This window comes from Xenopus tropicalis, chromosome 7, assembly GCF_000004195.4.
Source record: "Xenopus tropicalis strain Nigerian chromosome 7, UCB_Xtro_10.0, whole genome shotgun sequence".
Lineage (NCBI taxonomy): Eukaryota > Metazoa > Chordata > Amphibia > Anura > Pipidae > Xenopus > Xenopus tropicalis.
Window position 1 is genome coordinate 67,452,584 of NC_030683.2, and position 25,118 is coordinate 67,477,701.

The window sequence follows — 25,118 nt, forward strand, 5'->3', positions numbered from 1 at the left end:
GCGCGTAAAGCTCTAAGCTATACAAATTTGCCAGAATTACGTTCGTACCCGCCATGTTGGTTAATGGCACCTGTCATTTTAAGCGCTTGCGTAGAACATATACCAGTACATAAAATGTCTGAACGAGTACCTAACTTATCTTCCCCTATCACTTCCCATTTGTTGGCTCTTTTATAGACGCCGCGGCGTTTTGAGATGATGTCACGACATGCTTTACGATGATTGGTCTATTCGTGTTTAGTTTTGGCGCTGGGCTGCTAACTGAGCGCCAGTAAGCAAGAAGGGAGAAAAGAAGCTTTTACTATGGGTGACAGAGAGGCCGTGTTACTTGAGGCCCTGAGTCGGTGCGGACTGCGGGGCCTGAGCCAGGGTATGTAGCGTGCGGGGTAGTGTGAGTGGAACGTTTGTTGGGATTAGCGCTGAGGACTGACCGGCAAGGGAAAAGCCTGTGATTGCCCAAGTAATGTTATCACTGTGTAATGTATTGCTCAGTCTAGTGATTCTAGAAGCATATAGGGTTTAATCACACCCGTGCAAGGGGGTCTACTGAGCTCAAGAAATAGTTGTAGTGATGGCGTAGTGCCATGGTGATGGAAAAAGTCATATGCTGCTACATTGTTTCAAGAGTCAGAACAAGCAGCCCAACAAATATGAACAGCCAGACAAATACAGTAAATGCATTTACAAATTGGAAAACAAAGACATACTCATGGACTTTGCATCAGACCAATCATGGTTGTTTCCAGTAATGGATAAACACAAAAGTATAAAGAAATCGAATGCATGCAGCCTTTGCATATTTTGTCTGTTTTTTAAATCCATTTTTCTGATGCCATATGCTAACTTTTATAGAAACTGAATTATTTGCAGTTATTTCATTATTTTCTCAAATAATCCTCTCAGTCAGTTCAGTTTGGATTTTGTTTCTCTGCTTGAATTGCCCACTGTTATATCCCCTGTGCTTACTGTGCAAATGAGCCCCCAGATGACAGTAGTGTAAAGCACGTTAAATAAGGACAGGTCTCCCTGTTTTAATGAAAATGCAATAAACTAAAGCAATTAGTAAGCTACGTTGTCAAGTGTATGGTCCTGATCCTGTCACTGGGGGAAGTGAATTAGCGGTTTATCTGTTTGTCTGACAGTAAAAACTGCTAGATAAGTGCAACAAGAAAATAAATTAACCAACACATCTGAGTAGAGATTTTTGGAATCAAGATTTTATTTTCCTGTGTGAACCCTGCTTACAACAAGGAGTAAAAAAAAATAGACCAATCTAACATGTATTAAAAGTTAATTTATTTGTGAGTTTTACCTTTCGGAGAAAAAAAATGTAGCCTGAATTAGTTTTTTTTTTAACCTTTCCATAGGCCCGTTGCCACTGCTAAAGAGTGTTTTTTTTTTCCCCATACATACTTGACAAATGCAGAACTTCTTAGTGGGGGTTGATGAACCCCATACATCACTTCTTATTTTCATGTTCCACTATAGTGATTGCCATCCAGTATCGTGTCACATCGGTTTGTGCCAGCATGGTTTTATGCGTAACAGATCTTGCCAGACTAATTTAGTCGCCTTTTATGAGGAGGTGAGCAGGAACCTCGATGCTGGAATGGCAGTTGATGTCATCTACTTGGACTTTGCTAAAGCGTTTGATAAAGTACCTCACAGAAGGTTAATGATCAAATTGAGGAATATTGGCCTAGAACATGTAATTGGATAGAGAACTGGCTGAAGGATAGATTACAAAGAGTGGTGGTAAATGGAACATTTTCTAATTGGACCAGTGTGGTTAGTGGAGTACCGCAGGGGTCAGTCCTTGGTCCTTTGCTTTTTAACTTGTTTATTAATGACCTGGAGGTGGGCATAGAGAGTACTGTATCTTTTTGCTGATGACACTAAATTGTGCAAAACTATAAGTTCCATGCAGGATGCTGCCACTTTGCGGAATGATTTGACAATTGGAAAACTGGGCAGCAAACTGGAAAATGAGGTTCAATGTTGACAAGTGCAAAGTTATGCACTTTGGTAGAAATAATATAAACGCGAACTATCTACTGAATGGTAGTTTGTTGGGGGTATCCTTAATGGAGAAGGATCTAGGGGTTTTTGTAGATAACAAGTTGTCTAATTCAAGGCAGTGTCATTCTGTGGCTACTAAAGCAAATAAAGTGCTGTCTTGTATAAAAAAAGGGCATTGACTCAAGGGATGAGAACATAATTTTGCCTCTTTATAGGTTCCTGGTAAGGCCTCACCTTGAGTATGCGGTGCAGTTTTGGGCTCCAGTCCTTAAGAAGGATATTAATGAGCTGGAGAGAGTGCAGAGACATGCAACTAAACTGGTAAAGGGGATGGAAGATTTAAGCTATGAGGTTAGACTGTCGAGGTTGAGGTTGTTTTCTCTGAAAAAGAGGCACTTGCGAGGGGACACGATTACTCTGTACAAGTACATTAGAGGGAATTATAGGCAGATGGGGGGTGTTCTTTTTTTTTTCCATAAAAACGATCAACGCACCAGAGGCCACCCCTTTAGATTAGAGGAACGGAGCTTCCATTTGAAGCCGCGTAGGTGGTTTTTCACGGTGAGGGCAGTGAGGTTGTGGAATGCCCTTCCTAGTAATGTGGTAATGGCAGATTCTGTTAATGCGTTTAAGAGGGGCCTGGATAAGTTTTTGAACAAGCAGAATATCCAAGGCTATTGTGATACTAATATCTACAGTTAGTATTAGTAGTTGTTTATATAGTTTATGTATGTGAGTGTATAGATTGGTAAGTATAGGTTGTGTGTGCTGGGTTTACTTGGATGGGTTGAACTTGATGGACTCTGGTCTTTTTTCAACCCTATGTAACTATAATTAAAATGCTTTGACTTAGAGATTTCTTTAAATTAACATGCTTTTGTTTCCTTTTAGCCTGGGTTGATTCAGTATGGGAACTTGACTTCACTGAAACTGAGCCCCTGGATTCCAGAATAGAAGCCGAAATATCAGAAAATGGATTAGAAGCATTTAGTACTTTGCATGAAAGTCTGTTGCCCTTTGCTTCCGAAGAGCTGGAGAATAACAGGGTAAATTTAGTTGGTGGCTTTATTTGTTTTCTGCTCAACACAAAAAAGGGATATGTATCTGTAAGCCTTTACAGAAACTGGGGACAGAGGCAGCTGTTTGTCCGGCACGTCAGTTAAAAAGTACCTGAACCCCAAGAAATACATTTAAACGTGTGTGTCTTCATATTTTGTTATACTTGTTTTGCTCTAAATATATATTTTTTAATACTCCTTGGCCAGAATGCCTGCAGGCAATGTTTGTTTACATACTAACATGATGTTAGTAATGTTATTTTATATCCACCCACAATTAGTGGAAGCAAGCCCTCACTTGTATGCACCATGACACAGAGTAGAGCAAATTGATAATTTCTTACATGTGTTACAGAGTAAATGCGGGTATTTTGACCACTGTAGCTATTAGGTGTAAAATGCTCTCTTCTTATTACCTCTGTCCATTGTAATGTACGGGAAAAGTGGTGAGCAAACCTTTGTTTAGAAATTCTTGACTTAAAGATTAAGTAAACCTTTTTTTTTTTCTATCCGTAAAATTACTCTAAACAGCCTCCAGAATTACCTACCTTTGTCCCAGCGTTCTGTCTGACCTGGTTCCTCAGTTAGATGTTAATCCTTTCCCTTGTTTCCTTTTGCAGAGTGAAGCTCCGCCCCCACTTCCTGTTCAGTTCTCTCTTCAATTCGACAATGTCGGAGTGGAGAGCCTTCTGCGCATGCCTGGAGGCAGCAGGAGCCAGTCTGTGCATTAGCAGGGGTTTTTTTTTGATGAGAGGCCTGAACAGGAAGTGGGGGCGGGGCTTCACTCTGCACAAGGAAGCAAAGGAAAGGATTAACGTCTAACTGAGGAACCAGGTCAGACAGAATGCTGGGACAAAGGTAGGTAATTCTGGAGGCTGTTTAGAGTAATTTTAGTGATAGAAAAAAAGGTTTACTTATTCTTTAAGAAATTCTAATTAAAGGTCTACCTGTCACCACTAAGTGTGCTGCGGATTCGAGATTTCCCTGGTATTTGTATGAGGCATGTTGACAGGCAGAGAGGGATATTATGGCACTGCCCCATGTGTCATTAGCCTAAAGGTGAATTCCCACAATTGTCCCCCAATCTGCCTAAGTGTGCCCATCAAGTTTTGGCCTCTTGGCATGCTATAAACAATGTTCTTATTGAATATAGTGTGATAGGATTGAACTAGAACTGATCTAGACTTTCAATTACAAAAAAAACCCTGAGACGCCCATTTCATTTTCAAATATACTGTGAACTGGATATATGAACTTTGTCAACATATTTTTCTACAACTTTCGTTGCCTCCTGTCTAACATCATTGTACTAGGCCTGGCTTTTTAAAGTACAAAGTTCCTAGTCTCATGAAAGTTAAAGCAAAGAAAAATGTTATTGCAGAAAATGTTAATGGAATAATTTCAATCTCTTTGTTTTTATAGAGTGTATGGCTCCTGTTTTCTGAGAATGACATTTGTCGTAATTCGCTGGTGGCCTTGCTCTCACACTTTGTTCAGGCAGGGTCTAATAAAAAGGCCAATGCCGTACAGAGAATACTGGCACTAAATGCTGCTGGCCTCTATTTTATGCTGCTGGAAATTCCAGGTGACTAACTTATTTTTAAATATATATATATTAAAAACAACAACAACAAGAGATCCTCTGCACTCGCCCATTATCAATATATATAGGAGATTAAGACATTCTGTGCATTAAGCTACTAAGAAATGTCCTCCCCTTTAAGCAAAACAGGGATTGTTTGTCCATATATTGCAATATACTTCAAGCTGGCCAACTGCATCAAAGTCATCCCATCTGGCCAGTCCTACACTGACTTATGTGATTCATTAAGAATTATACTGCTTCAATATACATCTAGCAAAGGGACTAAGTTTTACCTGCAACGTTCTTGCTTTCAATTGTAGTGTTGCTATTATCCTTTATATAGTGCTAATAACATATTCCACAGTGTGTTCCAAATAGTGACTTGTTGTACGTCGTACAAAATGGTGTTCTGTTCTCTAATGCTCTCCATAACTTAAGTCAGCTAAAAATCATTTAAACATTGAATTAACCCAATAGGCATGTACTAAACAATTGCTAGGGGGAATGATATACAGTATAGATTACATAATACTAGATCATAGTTCCCTTAGCTCTAGTCAACTATTTGCTATTTTTGGGATATTTTTCTTTTCTTCCGATCATCTAAAATGTGTGCACTAAACTGAAATCTTTATCTTTTAGGTAGTGTTGCCAACCAGGTTTTTCATCCAGTACTATTTGATACGTGTGTAAATGCCCTAGAGAAATGTTGGCCTCAGGATCCCAATGCTAATCGCAAAAGAAAAAAGGACACACAAAAGAGTTCCCAAGGGGAAAATCGTGGGGGCAGGAAAAGACCCAGGCCTCCTAGGAGAGTAGAACAAGAGGTAACAAATTGTAGAAGGAAACTAGATTTGTCACATACTGATTTGAATCTACTGTGCATTCTTTCAGCATTTCTTTTTGGTGATATAATTCCTATTAGCAAGTAATAAATGTAACTTCTGCACGTTTTTTTTTTAACTTTGTTTTTATTTTCATGTCATCAAACATTTCTTTTGCATCATTCGTGATAACATATTATCTTACACGTATGTCATGTAAGTAATAGAATAGTAGAGATTAAAACATTTGAGTTCAATATATTTAACAAGTTTTAAACTTTAAACCTTTAAACTTTTAGCTCATACCTGTTCATCCCGGGTTTTGTGGGGTTCGTTCTTATTGTAGATATGTTGCCAACGTTTTGTTTACTTGTTGACTCCTGGGGGTTTCATTGTTTTGTTGATTTGTTTCTTGGATTTGTAAGTTTTAAAGGTACTGGGATGCTTCAATCAGGAGTGGATGTTCTCTGAGTGTTTCTATGTCATACCATGTGGTTTGTCTGAACGTGTATACCGTGAGGTACCTGATTGTCTGAGGTAGAGAGGATATGTATGTGAACCACGTGTTGAAAAATTTTTCAGTGACTTGTTCTCTTTTTAGTTGTTGCTTCTAGCCAGTCCATATAAAAGATATGGTGCAGTTTTGTTTTGTTATGGATGGGGTGTCTGGGGTTAGCCATTGGTGTAGTATTGTCTTCCGGGCTGCTGCCGAGAGTTTCCCCACCAACAATTTTTCAGGCTTAGTTAGGTGTGTGTAGGATTTGGTTGTGCCAAACAATGCCCATTCTTGTTTTGTTTGGAGAGGCTTTCCCGTTATCTGTGTCCAGTATGAGACTATTTCCTTCCAGAAATTTTGTATTTTGGGACACAACCATAAGCTGTGTATTAGGTTTGCTTTAGGGGAGTTACATCTAAGACATTTGTCAGATTGGAGGCTGCCTATTTTGTGCCTCCTTTCTGGGGTTAAGTAGGAATTATGTAGGATTTGGATCATCATGTCTTGGTATTTACTAACTGGAATTAATTTCATTGCTTCGGTGTGTTGCTTTAAGATATCTGATGTGTGTTTGGGATGTCTGTTATCCATTTAAAGGTATGTTGCTTTTCGTCGTCTATATTAATTAGAGTTCTAATGGTTTGGTATATGGTCGCTGTGTTTTGCTTTGTATTCTTGTCTTTCCAAATTTGGTTAATTGGGCTATTTTTGTCCTTATCTGTTAATAGTTTTATAGTTTGGGTTGTGTAGTGGATTATTTGCATGCGTAGATATATATGTGGCATTGTAAAGGGGTATTTGTTTGTCAAATCGGTTTTGGATATGATTGTAACGTTTTTCCCTAGTAAGTCATAGATATTATGAAGTCTGTCTCTACTCCATTAGGATATGGTTATGGAGGCCTACAGGAAAGTTTTTGTTTCCTATCCATGATAGGTATGGGGAAATAGTGGGTGATATTTCGTGTCTCTGTCTCGCTGAGTGCCACGCTTTGTGGTTGTCTATGAATAAAGGATTAGTTTGTGCGGTATGTGGTAGTTGTATTGCGGGTATGTGCAGGAGGTAGTTAACGGAGTAGTCTCTGATTAGATATTGGTCTAGTGATGTAGTCTTCTGCACGTTTTTATTTTTTTTTTTACATTATCTGACTGCACAGTACATTTTGATGGAAACATTTAAGTGTAGTGGATGAGAAATGTATTGCTTCGTTTTTGATTTGCATGTTATCATGTTAACTACCAAAAATATGACAACACATTATGCTTTAATAGTTTTAGCTTAGCGGTGATAGGTTTTAAAATATGTTGAGAATACCACACATTGTAAACTTTGCATTTCTAGTAGCAATTTCTTAAGGCTGGAAAATAATAACATTCACAGGTATAGTTTTCTAGAAAATGAACTTATTATAATGTAGACATTGGTATTCTATTGCAGTTGGTTTGATTTCTAATTTCTTTTTTTTTTTTTTCTTTTTTTTGCGGTATTAGAATTATTTACATTTTATGTTTTTGTGCAGCCGTCACTCCTGGACTTTTAATGTATCTGGTTAATAAAATACTTACAAAATATATAAATAATGTAAATAAATAAAGTAAATTTCAGAGCTATGTGACATTTCGACTGCCAGTGTATAAAACAATACCATGTCATACCGCCCTTTTTTAAAATCTGCCTGTGTGTTCAGTGACTGGCTACAATCTCTTGGCAGTGGCACAATGGGAGATTAGTCGCCCACGATAAATCTTCCCTATTGCGGGCGACTAATCTTCCCGAATTGCTGGTATATGGCTGGATGGCATATGCGTCACTTAGGTTTCCCCAAAATGCCTCTCAAGGAAACTTTGGGTGACTTTGGAAAAACCAAAGTGACTCTTATGTCATCCCACCAGTGATTTACATTGTTGCAGGTGGGATGGCATTTTGGAAGATTAATTGTCCACGGTAGCAAAGATTTATCTCCCCGTGTGTCACTGCCCTTAGATGTTACAGGCGTAGGGCTATTTGGCACCATATTATTGACTTTTGAGAGTTGAAAATGTTGTCTGGGACTTAGCATGCATTTAGTCATTTAAAGGTAAACTAATCCTTTTATTTATTAAGGCTACTAGGAGGTATTTATAACCACTGAGAGTTAAGAAAATCCTGCAAATTTCTTTGCATTTTTTATTTTATCATTAAAGATGGAGGATTTGTCAGAGGAAGAACAAGATGAGGAAGAAATGTATTTCTCAACTCGAGATCTCCTGAATATTCGAGATTCTATCTTTCGCCTCCTAAAGAACTTTTTGCGTCTTTTACCCAGATTCTCTCTCAAAGAGAAACCTCAAAGTGTTTTGCATTGTATTCAGGTAATATTTGCAGAAAGCATTTAAAATGCATTTCACTAGTTAACTTTGGGGATACAGAATACTGTGTGGTGTGTGATGACAATGTTGAAACCCTTTGCTGTTGGCTGGGTTGTCTAGTATTCTCATGTATATAAAACTTGTATTGATGGGTAACAACAAAACCAAAAACACTTACCAGAGTATTTTTGTGGTACCAAAAAAATATCAGTACTTTTACATGTCTTGGGAGATGATTATGGGAGCTTTCCAGTCAGTATAAATATGTCCAATATGTTACATGTGACTTTGGCTTAAATGTAATGAAACATAGGCTTGTTACAGGAACTTAAAGCACAATTTTAACATATCCCACCCTTGACTTACATTGCAGTCATCTGCTTGTACTTACCAGTTTCCTTTTGCATCCGTTGCTGTTAACATTTTTTTTTAACAGGTGCTAGACACAGATATAAGCTTTAAATGTAACTTTATGATGTTACTGGTATATAATAGGAGCAGGGCTTAGGTATGTAGCATGTGAGATCTCTTCAACAAAAACTTTCTAAAGGAGAAGGAAAGTCATTTTGGCATTTTACTGCCAATAGATTGGCCACATTAGTGCCACCTAGAACACTATATTTATTCTGCAGATAGCTTTATCATTCATGAATAAAGAGCCCTAGAAGCTTTCTCTGTTTGGTTAACATTGCAGCTGCCATTTTAGCATGGACTTCATAGCTTCCTCCTTGCAGTCTAGCTGTTATAGCTCAGATCACACATTCCTGTGGATGGGGGGGAGTGAGTTTTATGAATTCTTATGGGGGGGGTCAGATGAAGGGAGAGAGCTGCGCAGACTCTGGCCCCAGGAATTGAAGGATTTTTCTGAGAGAGGAAGTCAGATAAGAACATGTTTACAAAAAAGGAGACAAGAAATCTTGTGTTTCTTTTGATAGAGGACTCAGTGCAGCATTTCTGTGAGTGCTTATGGCTGTACTTACATAAACCTTTCTGATAAAGGTTACTTAGTTTTTACCTTTCCTCCTCCTTTAATGTTGTATTGTATGATAATTATAGATACTATAAATATCACATTCCTACAAATGTATTATATAAATATTTATTTAACATTGTTTCTTATTTTTAGGTCTTTATAAATTTGACCAGTTTTGAGAGTGTCCCACAGGAGGTGCCATTTTCTGATGCAGTGTGAGTTCATTGTTTGAACAAAATATATGACCTTTCTGGCCATTTTGTGTTCAGTTCTTCTTCTCTTTCTCAAGTTATTTGGAATTCAGATTTGATTAATTTAACCTTAACTAGGTTATAACTTATTATACAGGTCTCCAAAATTTGGGACTGGCTTCTATGGGTCAGCTAAAATCATGAATCAGGTGGGGTTAACTTAGTGATTCTTTCATTATATAAAGCTGACATGTTTCACAGGGATTATCAATCCATTACCCACTGGAGCTTACAATTTAAGATCCCTGTCAAATTCATTCACCGTATGCCAAACTTTATCAGGAACCAGTTAAATGCTTTTTCATTTTAATTTATTCTTTTTTTCTGCCTTATTTTTTAGATCTGTTAACCGCATGAAGTTTGTGCCAGAACTTGCATACCATGGATTGTGGTTACTCTGTTTGTCCATTCATGGAGAAGGAAATCAGGTATAGCTTGAAATTTTTAGTTATTCCTCCATCTCTTTTATGTTTTTATAATGTTATGGTGACAGAAAGGCTCTTGGGTTGATCCTCCACTGCTGTAGCATTAAGGCCACACACCAGGGAATATGCATTGATCAATCCCCTCCTTGTTTTGTATTTTTGTAGCACAAATGAAAAATTGGTCTGCTGTTTTCAGACCCTAAATAATGCATGTTGACAAAAATAAGTAGTTTATGTCAATCCCGCCCCCAGATTTAAAACAACAACACCCCCCCCCCCCTTTTTTCACCAATACATGCCCTTTGTTGTTGTTTTGTGCCTTTTGTATTTTGTTTTTTGGTTCTTGTTATTTCGGTTGATACTTACCTTGCAAAGCTATGTTTGATGTACATCATGACTCCACGTCACATCTTTTTGTTTCCCGCCAAACACAGTATTTAGGGGTAACTCTGTTTTTGAGTTAAGACCTGTGAGAAGCGGTTCCTGCCGACTAAATATATACCTTAAAAATTTAACTAAAACTAGTTGTAAAATAATGAATTAGCTATCTACGACACTAGTCATAAGCTGATTTTTAAAGGTCCTCTTACTGTTATGTTTGTGGTTTAATTCCGAATGTTGTAATAATGTTTGTAGCTGCTTTTTTCATTTTACATTTTATTAAAAAGAGAGGTTGCCAATTTTTTAGCCACCCTGCAGTGAATATAATTGCCATACACCCGAGGCCAGCCCTTCTGCACCAGTCCAGAGTACTTTTGATATAACAGTAGTTCTGGACCAGGGTCCAAAGTTAGCAGCTATGTTTACTAGGGATGCACCGAATCCCGGATTCGGTTCGGTATTCAGGCTTTTTTTTATTTTTATTTTTTTGAACAATTCAGTTTCAGCAGAATCAATAGTCCCGGCCAAATCGAATGCTAATTATTATTATTATGCTAATTAACATTCGGAAAAGGGTTAAAATGCCAGAAAACCATTTCCGCAGCGCGCAAACCCCTTCCGATCTTATTTTGCATATGTTAATTCAGATTCGCTTTGGGATTCAGCCGAATCCTTCAGGGTGAGTTCGGGGGTTTGGCCGAACCCAAATAAGTGGGTTTCTTGTCCTTTTTAATATTTTTGAAGTCCTTTTCAACTTAGTTTTTTTTGTATTAAGAATCATATGTTAGGGGTAGGTTTAATTTAGAGACCAAAGGTTGAACTTGATGTACATGTGCCAAGGCACATGTTTTGTTTTTGTTATGTAAAAGATGAATTTGTCTGGTTGTTTCTGAGCTTGTTGCACAAGAAAGACTTGATAATAGTGGTTTAATTTATACATTGGGGTTTACAGGGGTTTAATGTATACATTGCTTAAACGATGTATCCTTTTTGTTTGTTTGCAGACAGTGCGCCGCCTTTTTCAGCGCTTGCTCAGTGTCATTTTGATGATGAAAGGAGGAGAAGGTTCTAATTCAGCTCTTTTGGTCATCAATGCTCCTGTTATTAGTGCAAGAAATCAAGCTTTACGATTTATCAGGTGAGGCCTGCAGAATCCTGGCACATTTTCCATATAGTGAAACTAACTAAAGTTTATCCATTTTTATTCAGTATAACACATGGCTGGAGAAATGGCAGTCACCAGATTGCCATGGTGACTACAGCTCTATAGATATCTTGAGCATGCCATAAGTATCCAGACAGCCAAATGCAGCTCTCATGGGACTCCACTAGAATAGCCCTGCTTTATGTATGTATGTATAACTTTATTTATAAAACGCTACTTATGTACGCAGTGCTGTACAGTAGAATACATTAATATAAACAGGGATATTAAAATAGATAAATACAAAGTATTACAATAAGCACAAATAAATACAAGATACAGTTGCAATAAGTTAAGAGTCAAAGACACAAGAGGATGGAGGTCCCTGCCCCGTAGAGCTTACAATCTATATGGGAGGGTAACTTACAGACACAAATAGGCAAATATAAGTGCTGTAGGTCACAGTGGGTGACATTACAATATAAGTGCTAGTTCCCTGGTCAGGTGCTGGGCGAGTGCTCCAAAAGGTAGTCTTTTAGTTTGGTTTTAAAAAGACTGAGGGAGGATTCTCTCCGGAGGAAATCAGGGAGGGCATTCCAAATGTAAGGGGCAGCAAGGCAAAAAGGTTTAAGGCGGGAAACAGCAGTAGTAGTGGGGGGCGCAACAAAATGATTGCACTGCGAGGAACGAAGGAGACTGCCAGGAACATACGGAGACACAAGGGAAGAGATGTAGTGAGGAGCAGACGAATGGAGAAGGAGTTTGTAAAATATTCTTTGTTTAATAGGAAGCCACGATATGGACTTTAGCAGGGGAAGGGTTTGAACTCTCCTGCATGAGAGGAGGAGAATTCTGGCAGCAGTATTTAATATAGACTGTAGGGGGGAAAGATGGGAGTTAGGGAGGCCGATTAGCAGCAGGTTACAATAGTCAAGTCAGGATAGGATGAGAGCATGCATGAGCAGCCTAGCTGTTGCAGTAGAGAGAAAGGGACGGATTTTGGCAATATTGGGCAGGAAAAAGTGACAGGTTTTGACAGTGGTGTTAATATGGTCAGAGAAGGAGAGACAGGAGTCAAAGATCACCCCCAAACAACGCGCCGAGTCGACCGGGTTGATGAGGGTGCCATCAATAGAGATAGAAAAATAGAAAGGGGGGGGGGGGGTAGGACCAGGCTTAGGCGGAAAGATCATTAGTTTTGTTAGGTTCAGTTTGACGTGGCGTTGGTTCATCCAATTAGAGATAGCCAGCTTTAGGGATGGAAACTTTGTGTTTTACTGAATTGCTTTTTATTATGCGTAAATGGTTTTTCGTTTTTGTGTTTTCAGCTTTGCCCACATCAATCCGTAACTCTTCAGCTGTTATAATATTCTCAGCTATAATATTCACTGCTAGCATGCTCTGCCAGCATATATGCATTCATATCTATGAGCGGCTGCATGAATGAATCATTAAGATACATCCATTTTACAGTTGGGCACAATCTGTTCTGAGGAAGGCAACTAAACATGATTTCCATTGTCTGTGATAAGTTCTTTATCTTTAATTTAGAACAAACTCTTATTCCAAGTCCCCACTTACATGAAATTTGGAAAGACCTAATTTCTTAACACTGTAAAACTAAATATTAGAATTTATTCCTGCCAATTGCAAATTGTGTGATGGCTCCACATCTACAAATGGTCTGAAATAAAGAGTAAAGACATTTTAATTTAGTATGTATAAATATAAGTCCTCTTATCCAGAATGCTTGGGACCTGGGTTTTTCCAGGTAAACCCGACAGGACTGTTTTCCTCCAACATGGATTTGTTAGAATTGAATTCAATTAGAAATATTTAATTGAAATAGAACATATGGGAGGAGGGTTTCCTGTAATTTGGAGCTTTCTAGAAATTGAGTTTCTACAAAAGGGTTCCCATTGTATTAAAATCAATGTAAGGCATGTGTCATGCAGCGACTAGACTGACTAGAAATAGGTTTTATTGTTTTCAGCAGAGCAACTAGTCCCTGTATCTCCCCATACCAAATAAGAATTATTTTTTCGGCCAGTAACAAGCTGCCCTTACCCTTCTGGTTTAATCTAGTGCAGACCTTAGGATTTATAGGGAAACCTGAGCCTACCCATGAGACACTTGTTTATGCAATGGCATTAGGACTTATTTCTTTTCCTGGGTTTACTTGAACTTTAATTATGGCATATATTTAGCATTCTATCCTCCATGAGTAATTAAAGGGTCAAAAGTTTGCTGAATCCTTTTTTTCTGTATTTGTTTTAGTTTTTTGGTAAATGAGCTGAAAGAAGGTGCTATCCCTGTGCTGAACATTCTGCTGCAACATATTTGTGTCAAGGTACAATAATTTTAATGACCCTACTGTAAATAGAAAAACTCATAGTGCTTTTGTTATATCTATGTTTTAAAGATATTTTCTCTAGTACTGAGCTTTTTTAAAAAACAAGGAAAGCTCAAAAACTTAAGAGGATGCCAATTTGTAAAGCACCACCAGTGATGCAGGTATGCCTCCTCTACCAGCAAACCATAACAGTTCCCTGGGATTTCAGCTTAGCCGTTAAGGTCATCAGAGAATGCCTCCCAAGTTGGTGTCCCCAGAAATTCTTGCTCTTTAGTTGACTTTAAATATTTTCTATTTATGGCATAGTGTTTGATTTTCCTGAATGCAGCTGCTATTCCTTGAGAATGTAAAAGCCTACTGTAATATAAATACCAAATAGGTACTGAAACTCGCTATTATATCAACTAATTTTTTTTCTGCCCCCTCACCTTTTCTTCAAAGTTGTTCTAGCAGCTCTTTTTGCATTTTATAGTTTCCAGATAAGGCAGATTACAGAGTATATGCAGCTCAGGCTTTGGTCAAACTCATGGAAAAGCTTCCCAATGCAGAATATGCTGCCTTCATAGAATGGTTATACAAGTATTCAAAAAATTCTAAGGTAAGTAAGTCTTCCCCCCCTTGCTCTTGGTTGCTGATCTTTGAAATGGTTTGCCCATAATAATAATCACAAAATAATATTCACACTACAATAGGTGCTGTTGTAGAGCCAAGCAGATGAAACCAGAGTTGTGACTCTTCGTCCCAAATTCAGTCAGCTCTTCAAACTGTTTAAATGCTCTACCTGTGTCTATGCTGTTTTACATTCGTTAGGTTACAGTGTGGTGCACACTTAGGGCAGTGGCACACAGTTAGATGCCATCCCACCGGCAAGAATTTAAATCGCTAGTGGGATGGCATACGCGTCGCTATTGAGGCAACTTCAGGCGACTGAAGCGATGCATATGCCATCCCACTAGCAATTTACATTCTTACCAGTGAGAATGTGCAGTGGCACACAGGGAGATGACATCCCACCGGCAAGAATTTAAATCGCTAGAGGGATGGCATACGCGTCGCTACTTTTTTCCAAAGCCACCCGAAGTTATCTTACAAGGCAACTTCAGGCGACTGAAGGGATGCATATGTCATCCCACTAGCAATTTACATTCTTACCAGTGGAATGGCATGTTGGGGAGATTGGTCGCCCACGATAACCTTTCAATATTGGGCGACTAATCTCCCCGTGTGCCACTGCCTTGATGGCACGCATCACCCTGTCTTTTGCTAAACCCCACTCACTAAAGATAATGTGTAGGCGAAAAAAAAAAAACTATCCGTCAATAACTGTTATAACTTGGGGCCATCAGAAAAATTAATTTGCCTATCTATGTGCATGACTGTTTGTTTTTTTTGTTGAAGGTCCAATTCCTGCACAACAAAATATGTAAATGATTTAAGAACCATAAAAATTTAAAAACATTCTGCAAATTGTCTTGGGATGTCTCTCTCTGCATCATATACTAATTGTTCACTATAACATGTACTACCCTAGTAATGTGGTTTTTACTGCCCTCAGATTTAATGAGGTCAAACATATCAGTTTATTGGACCAGAAGGATTGAAGTAGATAACATCCTGTGTGTTCTCAGATCTCTTACAGAGTGTTTGCGCTTGAAGTGGTAGTTGCTTTGCTAGATCTACCAGAAAGAGAAGCAGATGTTTCCTTGCCTCATGAAAACTTGAAGTTTCTGCAGCATAAATTCCTGCTCCAGAATGTGGTATTCAGCCGTTGCTCTGACAAAGCTCCCACTGTCCGCAGTAAAGCACTTTCCTGCCTAGCTCAGTGCATGGAAAAGAATGGCACCACTTCCATGGATGGGGTGCAGGAGCTACTGCAGGGCAGTAAGTATAGGAAGAGCGCTTCCATTTCAGTTATAATATGCCCTCTTACCTGGACAGTTTCCTTATAAACATGACAGTGGTTCAGGGGCTTTGGTGAACCAGGAATCATCAGTTGGAGTTCCGCCTTAAATGAGCGTTTCATATTGATCTTTGTACAAGCTATAGGTGCCAATTGTAGCTGTGGATATCGGTCCCTTGGACCGATTCGGCAGCTTATCGGCCCGTGTAGGGGCAGGAACGACAGGCATGCCGTCCCAACCAATATCTGGCCTGAAATTGTCCAGATATCGATCCACCCGTAGATGGGGATATCGGGAGAAGATCCAATCGTTTCTTAAAAGGCTCATACTGTGCCAACTTCTTCTGCTGGGAAATATTTGTGACCTCGGGCCTGGCTGTGTTATGATCCTGGAATGGTGATCTTAGCCATATGAGTGTTTCTTTGTCCAGTATGGCCCCCAGTTCAGCCATCAGGAAGGAAGTCTGTGCAAAACCATTGTGAGAATACCACATCTATAAACCAATATTATCTCATGTGACTTTATTTTCTTGCCAAGAAATATAAGTCAGGGAGAATATGGTTTTGCTCTGTACACAGGCCAAGAAACTTAAAAATGTAAAGCCAATAAAGACGGCTTTAGGCTAGCTAATGTGAACAGTGGCTCTGGATGTTCTGCCCTACAATATATGAGACTGCTTTATTTGGCAAAAGCATGCACCTGGCTTTAAGTAATTCTTTACTGAAAACACATATTCACTATGTTTTGTCTTGTTTGTTGTGGCTAGGTTCTTGTCGTACTGTGTTTGGAACAAATATCACTGAAAACACAGGGAACGGCACTGTGGATGCAGGTAATGCCAATGAAAGTTACTTTGTTCTTTTATAACTTATGTTGAAAATTATTTTTTCAAATAAAGCTTCACCTTTCTATGCAAAGATAAGCTATTTAGCTAACCATGCTGTATAAGATATATCTGGCAGGTGGAAAACTTAAGGACCTGATGACCTTTTTACTTTGCAAGTCCAACCTTCTCATATGTGTAGCTTTGGTAAAATAGGATGTGCAATAGGATATTTTCTCTAACAGTCTAGGTGGATTTAGCAGTCATTGAAATTTAATATATGCTGCCTAGCTAGACAAAAAAAATCAAATACAGGTATAGGACCCATTATCCAGAATGCTCGGGACCAAGGGTATTCCGGATAAGGGGTCTTTCCATAATTTGGATCTCCATACCTTGTTTACTAAAAAATTAATAAAACATTAATTAAACTCAATAGGATTGTTTTGCATCCAATAAGGATTATTTATATCTTAGTTGGGATCAATTACAAGGTTCTGTTTTATTTCTACATAAAAAAAAGGAAATCAGTTTTAAAATTCTGAATTATTTGCTTATAATGGAGTCTATGGGAGACGGGCTTTCCGTAATTCGGAGCTTTCTGGATAACGGGTTTCCGGATAAGGGGTCCGATACCTGTACCCAGTAATCAGGAGTAGCTTCATCAATTAATTTGGTTTTACATAAAACCTTTGCTACATTTTTTACAATTAACCAAATTAAAGGACACAATGGCTCATTTGAGAACAGCTTGCAATCTAATTGCCCAAAGAATGATATTTTTAAGATTGGATTTAATTGATTATGAATTTGTAGATTTTTTTGGGTGTTCCTCTGCTTGATTGTATTTTCATACCCTTTAGGTACAACACATCCTCAAAAAACCATGGCTACTTTAAAAACCATGGAAGTTTCATACAGTAGTGATACCCTAACCTCAGATGGCAAGTATATCACTTTTTATGATATTATTTAGGATGAAACGCACATAATTTGATCTGTGAGACAATTTTAAAGAATGCTTTTTCCATTTCTGTGTATAATGGATCATGTATTTTGTATTTTTCTCTATGGCAATTTGTATTTTTTTACTTGTGATGTTAAAATATCTGTCTATTTATTTTAAGGCTAATTATATTTGTTAAAATTGACTAATGATTGAATAGTAACAAGGTTGAAGGAAACCTCTGTATTAACAAAGACAGTAGTGTCTGTATTCTAATTGTTTTTTTTTTTTTCCCCATATTTTGATTTTTTCTTTTCAAGAAAAAACTTGCAATTGGAATTTTAAAATGCTTTCCTCACATCTGCCTTTGGTTATTTTTATACAAATGTTAGGGGCAGATTTATTAAAACTTAAGATTAAAGCTCACCACAGAAAAAATCACCCACTTTCAATTCTTTCCTATGGGATTTTTAAAAGCATATTTATTAAATGGTAAACCTTGACTTTAAACCATTGTTTAATGCACTTCTAAAATTCCTTTAGGAATGAATTGAAAGTGGGTTAATTTTTCTGTTGGGAGCTCTAATCTCACATTATGATAAGTCTGCCCTTTGTCAAAACACCATTCTGAAGGTGAGAAACCCAGGGTGGGAATTTACTCACATATTTTTGATTTTGGAATAAAATATTTGATTTTCCTCTAGCACCTTTCTAGCTTTGGGGATCAGTTTTTCAAAATATTCACAGCCTAGTGTTTTCTAGACCTTTCTGTCATGCTTTGTTATGTGCATGCATGCTAAATAACATGGCTGCCCATACTGGGAGCTTGCTCCCAATGTGCGCGGCCTAGCACTTGCGGGGGCCGATCATCTTCTTTTTTTCCCCCCTCTTGTTTCCCCCAACTGGAGTTGTACTGTCTTTGCATAACAAAAAAAGCTCTTAATATGAGTTTCTGAAAAATAGATCCCATACCTGTACAGTATTCAAAGAAAAATTAATATGTGAGATTAACATACTGTCATCTTTTTACTTATGATGTCACTGACAAGAATTAGCTTTTTAGCACAAACTCTAAAAATAAACCATATGTAAACCTACTTACTGGCCATTCATCTTTCACTAATGCCCTATTTTTAACAGGAAAGGAGGTCTTGACAATGTTACGCTATAGAGCAGGAGATGAGAAGACAAATGTGAGAAAATCTGCATTGCAGGTACTGTTTGCTTGTTTGCCATAACAAAGATCAAGATTATTTTACATACAGTTTAACCCAATTGGCGCTGGTTAATCTACTCAGATTTTATGCAATTAATCCAAAAAAAACTAAATAGCAGTTATCTGGTGAAGAGGTTTGATTTATCAATTATCTTTTGATCTTCTGCATCTACTATTGGTAGGTATTGGGTATAGATGTGTTTAATTAACATTACAATGGATGGCTAAATAACATTACAATGGATTTAGAGGGAGTCCCTCTAAAGCCCCATACATAGTCTGCGAATACTGTCCGCTAACAAATTGGACAATGGTCATACTATATGTGCTGTCAGCTTTAGGTTGGTATCGCCCAAGTAGGATTTTCTGAAATGTTAATATTGACACCTGTGAAACAGCAGGCACATTTATTAACTGGCTAAGGCTAAATCTAATAAATAGGGCATGATTCCAATGACAATCCAAGTAAAAAATAAGTTTTGTTTTTTGGGGGGATCTAAGCCCGCCATTTTTGATCATGTCTTTGGCTGGATCCTGTTTTGAATGTAAAACTTCTTTAAAATTTAACTAAAGGCACAGTGCCTTTTGAGAGCTGAGTAATATATCAGGAGGTATATGTGCCGGCTCATGGATGTGGTATTCTCACAATGGTCCTGCACAGGCTCCTTTCCTGATCAGCTGCAGTTATTAAAGCACTCAAGGTGCAATGCTAGGCCCTATGACATTCTACACACACCAACACACACTCACCACAACTACTGGACTCTTCACAATGTCACTTTAAAGGAGATGTAAATGTTCAAAAAAAAAAACCCTATATATTTAGCGTTACAAAACTATTCTCTACAATTTGCCATACATTCATTTTTAATATAAGTCTCCTGTTATCGGCTGTTTCCAGCGCTTACCCGTGGCGTCATACTATCGCATGCGCCATCTTTCAACTCCTTCCTGAGGAGCGGAAGCCCCCACCCTTCTGTCAAGCTGGCGCGCGTCTGCACGGGTGCGCCTCCAGGCATGCGCAGAAGGGCTCTCTCCACTCCGACAAGTTGTCGGTGTAGTGAGAGAGCTGAACAGGAAGTGGGGGCGGGGCTTCCCTCTGCACAAGGAAGGAGAAGAATACAGCTGAATGTAACTCAGGATCCAGGTCAAAAAGAAGAGAGTGACAAAGGTAGGCTATTCTGGGAGGCTTTTTAGAGTAATTTTAACAATAGAAAAAAAAAAAAAGGTTTACTTATTCTTTAAGCAATGCCACTTTAAATTCTTTAAATCCTCACTGCACAATTTCAAATACTTCAATTTTTATTGTAAATATTTGTGCCTTTATTGCACACTTATTATTTTTAATATTTTTTTTATTATTATTTTTTTGTCTATGTAAAGTTGGGGGGAACATGGGTCAAAAAATGTCATTACGGTAATGAAAGGTGACACAGAGGTGTGAATGCTGTGGAGTTACTTTGAAAGGATTACCAAAGTATCATGCAACTCTTCAAAGCAGGTGTTACTTGTTAGAGTTACATGAATGGATGTGTGAAGAGTTCTGAAACTGCCAGGTTACAGATGTTAGAACAGCATTGTATGTAGCAGACAGATGGACTATCACTGCAAAATTACCTCGCTACTCAGTGATATCAATACATATGAACCTTTAAGGAGAGACCCAAGCAGCAGTTACAAGAAAAAGGTGATAGATTGCCTACAACAACTTGAAAAGGAGGAAGCCATTGATCGAGCTTTATGCCACCGCCTGTACCCCAGAGAAGCTACACCATGCTTATATGGACTCCCCAAGATACATAAAGATGGAGCACCACTCAGGCCTATTGTCAGCAGCATCAATTCAGTGACTTACAGCATTGCAAAATACGTGGCCAACATCTTAGCCCCATTGGTAGGTAAAACAGTGCATCATATCCAAAATGCCAAAGAGTTTGTCAACAAGATTCAAGGAGTTAAACTAGAGGCAGAAGAAACTATGGTATCATATGATGTCACTTAACTGTTCACATGTATACCTACCACAGAGGCTACTGAGACTGTAAGAAATCGACTGCAGAAAGATAACACCCTCAGCAGCAGAACAAAACTCAGTCCGAACCAAGTATGTTTATTGTTAGATTTGTGCCTTAACACCACATACTTCAAATACAAGGACCAATTTTACAGGCAAAAACATGGCTGTGCAATGGGTTCACCAGTTTCTCCCATTGTAGCAAACTTGTATATGGAGGAAGTGGAAAGGAAGGCCCTACTTACATTCAATGGAACTACACCAAGTCACTGGTTTAGGTATGTAGATGACACATGGGTTAAAATCAGATCCAACGAAGTGGCGGCCTTTTCAGAACACATTAACTCAGTGGACAACAACATCAAGTTCACAAGGGAGGATGTCCATGAGAACAAACTTGCTTTTTTGGACTGTTTGATATCCATTCAAGAGGGGGGTATCTTGAAAACAGAAATATACAGGAAACCCACTCACACGGATCAATATCTGTTGTTCGATTCCCACCATCCGCTGAAACACAAACTGGGTGTCATTAGAACTCTACACCACAGGGCGGAAAGTGTGACAACTGTTACAGAGTCCAAGGACAAGGAATGTAAACATCTCAGAGGAGCACTGAAAGCTTGTGGCTACCCAGACTGGGCCTTTGTCAAAACAAGAGCAACTAAGCCCACCAGGAACACCAAAAGGAATAACCGTCCTGAGGCAGAGAGAAGGCGCAATATAGTCATCCCATATGTAGCAGGAGTGTCGGAGAAACTCAGGAGAATTTTCAACAAACACCACATCCCTGTGTTTTTCAAACCTAGCAACACACTAAGACAAAAATTTGTACACCCAAAGGATCCAACACCAAAGGAAAAGCAAAGCAATGTTGTATACGCAGTCCAGTGTACCTTTACATTGGTGAGACAAAGCAACTGCTCTCCAAGCGAATGGCTCAGCATAGGAGGGCGAACACTACAGGCCAGGGCTGTATTTCTACACCTAAAAGACAAGGGACACTCCTTTGAAAATAGCAACGTCCAAATTTTGGACAAAGAAGACCGCTGGTTTGAAAGAGGTGTAAAAGTGGCCATTCATGTCAAAGTGGAGAAACCATCCCTAAACAGAGGCGGGGGACTTCGACACCATCTGTCTGCTACATACAATGCTGTTCTAACATCTGTACCCCGGCAGTTTCAGAACTCTTCACACATCCATTCATGTAACTCTAACAAGTAACACCTGCTTTGAAGAGTTGCATGATACTTTGGTAATCCTTTCAAAGTAACTCCACAGCATTTACACCTCTGTGAGTTTCAGATGTCACCTTTCTGAAGAGTTACTAAGTGCCATTGTGATTGGATTAGTGGAAGAGTATATATGCTGAGGACTTCCCATACCAGTCAGTTGAACTGAAGAAGCTGCTCGGATGAGTAGTGAAACGTCTTCAATGATTACTTAACAAGTCCCTTCAATACAATCCAAATATAGAGGAGAGCACCATAAAGCAGAATTCTGCTAAAATGCTATTTATTTCAGACCAAAAAACACAACATGTTTACACTTGATAAAGGGTGTTACACTGCCCTAAACATGTTGTGTTTTTTGGTCTGAAATAGAATTTTAGCAGAATTCTGCTTTATGGTGCTCTCCTCTATATTTGGATTGTATTGAATGGCTCAGCGGTGTGCCTTGCGAGGATTGATGCATGAAGCCTGATCTAAGGGCTGTGCGGTTGAATACCTATTTGTGTACTTAAGTCCAGTTGCTTTAAATTTATTTATACTAGATATATGATGGGTGTAGTATTTTGCCTATTGAAATTCTTCTTACTTTGCAGCTACCTTCCCCATCTAAACCAGTGTTTTAAGTCAGCTGCATATAGCTGATACATAAGTACAGTTATCTGCAGTATGTTGCACTTATATGTGCTCTCTATTTTAGAGATTTTCACACAAATGAGGGACAAGCAAGTCCTATGTCCCTCATGCAGCACATTACGTGGCTGGTTCATATTGCACTCAGATGTTGTGTGCTATTCACTACCCAGCACTAAGCTTTGCCCTTCAGCAGTGAAGACATACATTTGCACTATACTGTGAATAATGCAATTACACTAAAGTAACTACAAAATAGAGTGTTATAGAGTAATTGCTCAATACATTTAAAGTTCATTTTTTTTTTTTAATCATAGCCACACTATCAGGTAGCAGGACCTGCTACTGCATTAAAGCTACCATCTGCAATAATTTGCCACAGCAGAATAGCTGTTCTGGCTTGATACCACTGCATCATTGTTCTAAGAAAAACAGGGCCCTCCTTTCTGTGAAATGCACACTTCATTGTTTAATTCATTGTTAGTTATTTATATACCTGAAACCCAGAACTTGGTAAGAATAGGATAGTATTTAGAGAGCAAATTAAAATCTAGTTATGTTTGTGTTTTTTCTTATTTAAATGTAGGTTCTGGTGAACGTGCTAAAGTTCAATTTGATTCCCTGCAGTTCGGAAGATCTTTCTACACTGCAGGACAGGTGCAGGGATCCTGCAGTATCTGTGCGAAAGCAAGCACTGACTTCCTTGACTGAGCTTCTTCTGGTAATTTATATAAATATTTTTTTTAAGTAACCCTTTTCTTTTAACTCTGATTTTAAAAAAATGATGCATACCAAACTACAACTAATTTGTCTAGTCACTTGTCAGTTGTACTTAGAAGTTGCTTGAAATATTCCACATTACTGTTATGAGAGAACTGCTGTTCTTATCTTGACGTATGACTAAAAATTCTGACTGCTGCACTAAACTTTCCCATCTTGCCATTGTTAGTTGTCTTGAGGGAGTCAGACTTTATTTTATTAAAGGGTTAGTACACAATTTAATTAACTTTTAGTATTTTATAGAATTGCCTATTCTTAGCAACTTTTCTTTAGTCTTCATGTGTTATATTTTTATAGTTTTTAAATTATTTCCTTTGTTAAAGTGAAACTTGGATAGGCCAGTTTGATTGTAGATAAGTTTATTCGTATGAAGAGAGTATACAGACAGTGCTGCCTCCAATATGATTATTGTGAAAACACATGCTCATATTATAGTTTGCTCTGAAACACTCTTAGGGCAGACAGGGAGACTAGTCGCCCATGACAAATCTCCCTTGTCGTGGGCGACTAATCTCCCCGAAATACCATCCCACTTGCGAGTATCTAAATCACCGGTGTGATGGCATATGCGGCGCCGCGATTTCCCCGAACTTGCGGAAGTCGTGGAAACTTCTGTCGCGGCAATGCGTATGCCATCCCACTGGCGATTTATATACTCGCCTGTGGGGATGGTATTTCGGGGAGATTAGTCGCCCACGACAAGGGAGATTTGTCGCGGGCGACTAGTCTCCCTGTCTGCCACAGCCCTTAAAAGTAGTTAGCTCTGTTATCTCTAAAACCAGAGCAGGCAAAGGGGGGCCCAGCCCAGAGGCCCCTTGTCAGAAGGCTTAATGAGTGGAGAAAAACAACTTAAGCATTGTTTCAAAACCCTCTAATTTTAAATGATATGAACAAGATGGAGTTAAGAAAACAAGATGGTTTCTTTTTTCTTTCACACATTCCTCTTCTGCTTTCTCTAACAGCTCAAAATCTATTGCTCTGTGAGGCTACAATTTTATTGTTTTTCTTCATTTTAACTACTGCTCTTTTATTCAGACCCTCTACTCTTCATATTCCTGTCTCTCATTGAAACCGCTTCTTGATTGCTAGCATAAATTGGACCTAAATTGGAACTTAATAATTCCAAAAATAATAAAAAGGTTAATTTCAAATTGTCTCAGAATATCACTGTCTACATCATACAAAAAGGCCTTTAAATAAATACAGTTTCAAAAGTATATTAAAACTGAATTTGTATATTTGTTGTGTATGTATAGGCTCAGCCTCACAGTGTTTTTGTTCAGAAAGCCTGGCTGACTGGGCTAATTCCTGTGGTTCTGGATACTGAAAGCTCTGTGCAGGAAAAAGCCCTTGAATGTCTTGACCAACTTCTGCTTCAAAGCATTACACATTATAATCGCTTTAAACAAGATGATGAGAGGCAAAAATTAACATGGGACTTGCTGAAACTTCTTACTTCGGAAAGCCAAGACCTTAGGTAGGAGAGAAACCTGCCTCCTTAAAATGTCTGTTCTTAAATCCAGTTAAAGTTGTGTTATCAGTTGTTTATGTGAAATACCCACATCGAAGGCTGCTTTTTTAATCTTTAATTGAGAATATGTTTGAACCTATATAGTGCTCCATGTATGCACAAAGTAGGGCATAAGTACAGTCATGTAAACATTTTGCCACTTCCTATTTTCTAATTAGATTATCTTCCAGCAAATGTGTTACAAATAG

The 25,118-nt window shown here is 38.4% G+C and overlaps 1 protein-coding gene across 1 annotated transcript in view; it reads left to right on the forward strand.

The window, feature by feature from the left end:
• Positions 1-54: 54 nt before the first annotated feature.
• ncapd3 (non-SMC condensin II complex subunit D3) overlaps positions 55-25,118 on the forward strand; it is a 45,424-nt gene continuing 20,360 nt past the window's right edge. Inside the window, exons 1-16 of the mRNA XM_002937980.5 lie at positions 55-370; positions 2,911-3,065; positions 4,500-4,662; positions 5,305-5,489; positions 8,166-8,333; positions 9,457-9,518; positions 9,895-9,982; positions 11,365-11,498; positions 13,782-13,854; positions 14,330-14,455; positions 15,486-15,738; positions 16,525-16,590; positions 17,445-17,525; positions 18,668-18,741; positions 23,206-23,340; positions 24,656-24,876. Coding sequence (XP_002938026.3) covers positions 304-370; positions 2,911-3,065; positions 4,500-4,662; positions 5,305-5,489; positions 8,166-8,333; positions 9,457-9,518; positions 9,895-9,982; positions 11,365-11,498; positions 13,782-13,854; positions 14,330-14,455; positions 15,486-15,738; positions 16,525-16,590; positions 17,445-17,525; positions 18,668-18,741; positions 23,206-23,340; positions 24,656-24,876 — 2,051 coding nt within the window. The 5' untranslated portion in view covers positions 55-303. The remainder of the gene's footprint in view (positions 371-2,910; positions 3,066-4,499; positions 4,663-5,304; positions 5,490-8,165; positions 8,334-9,456; positions 9,519-9,894; positions 9,983-11,364; positions 11,499-13,781; positions 13,855-14,329; positions 14,456-15,485; positions 15,739-16,524; positions 16,591-17,444; positions 17,526-18,667; positions 18,742-23,205; positions 23,341-24,655; positions 24,877-25,118) is intronic.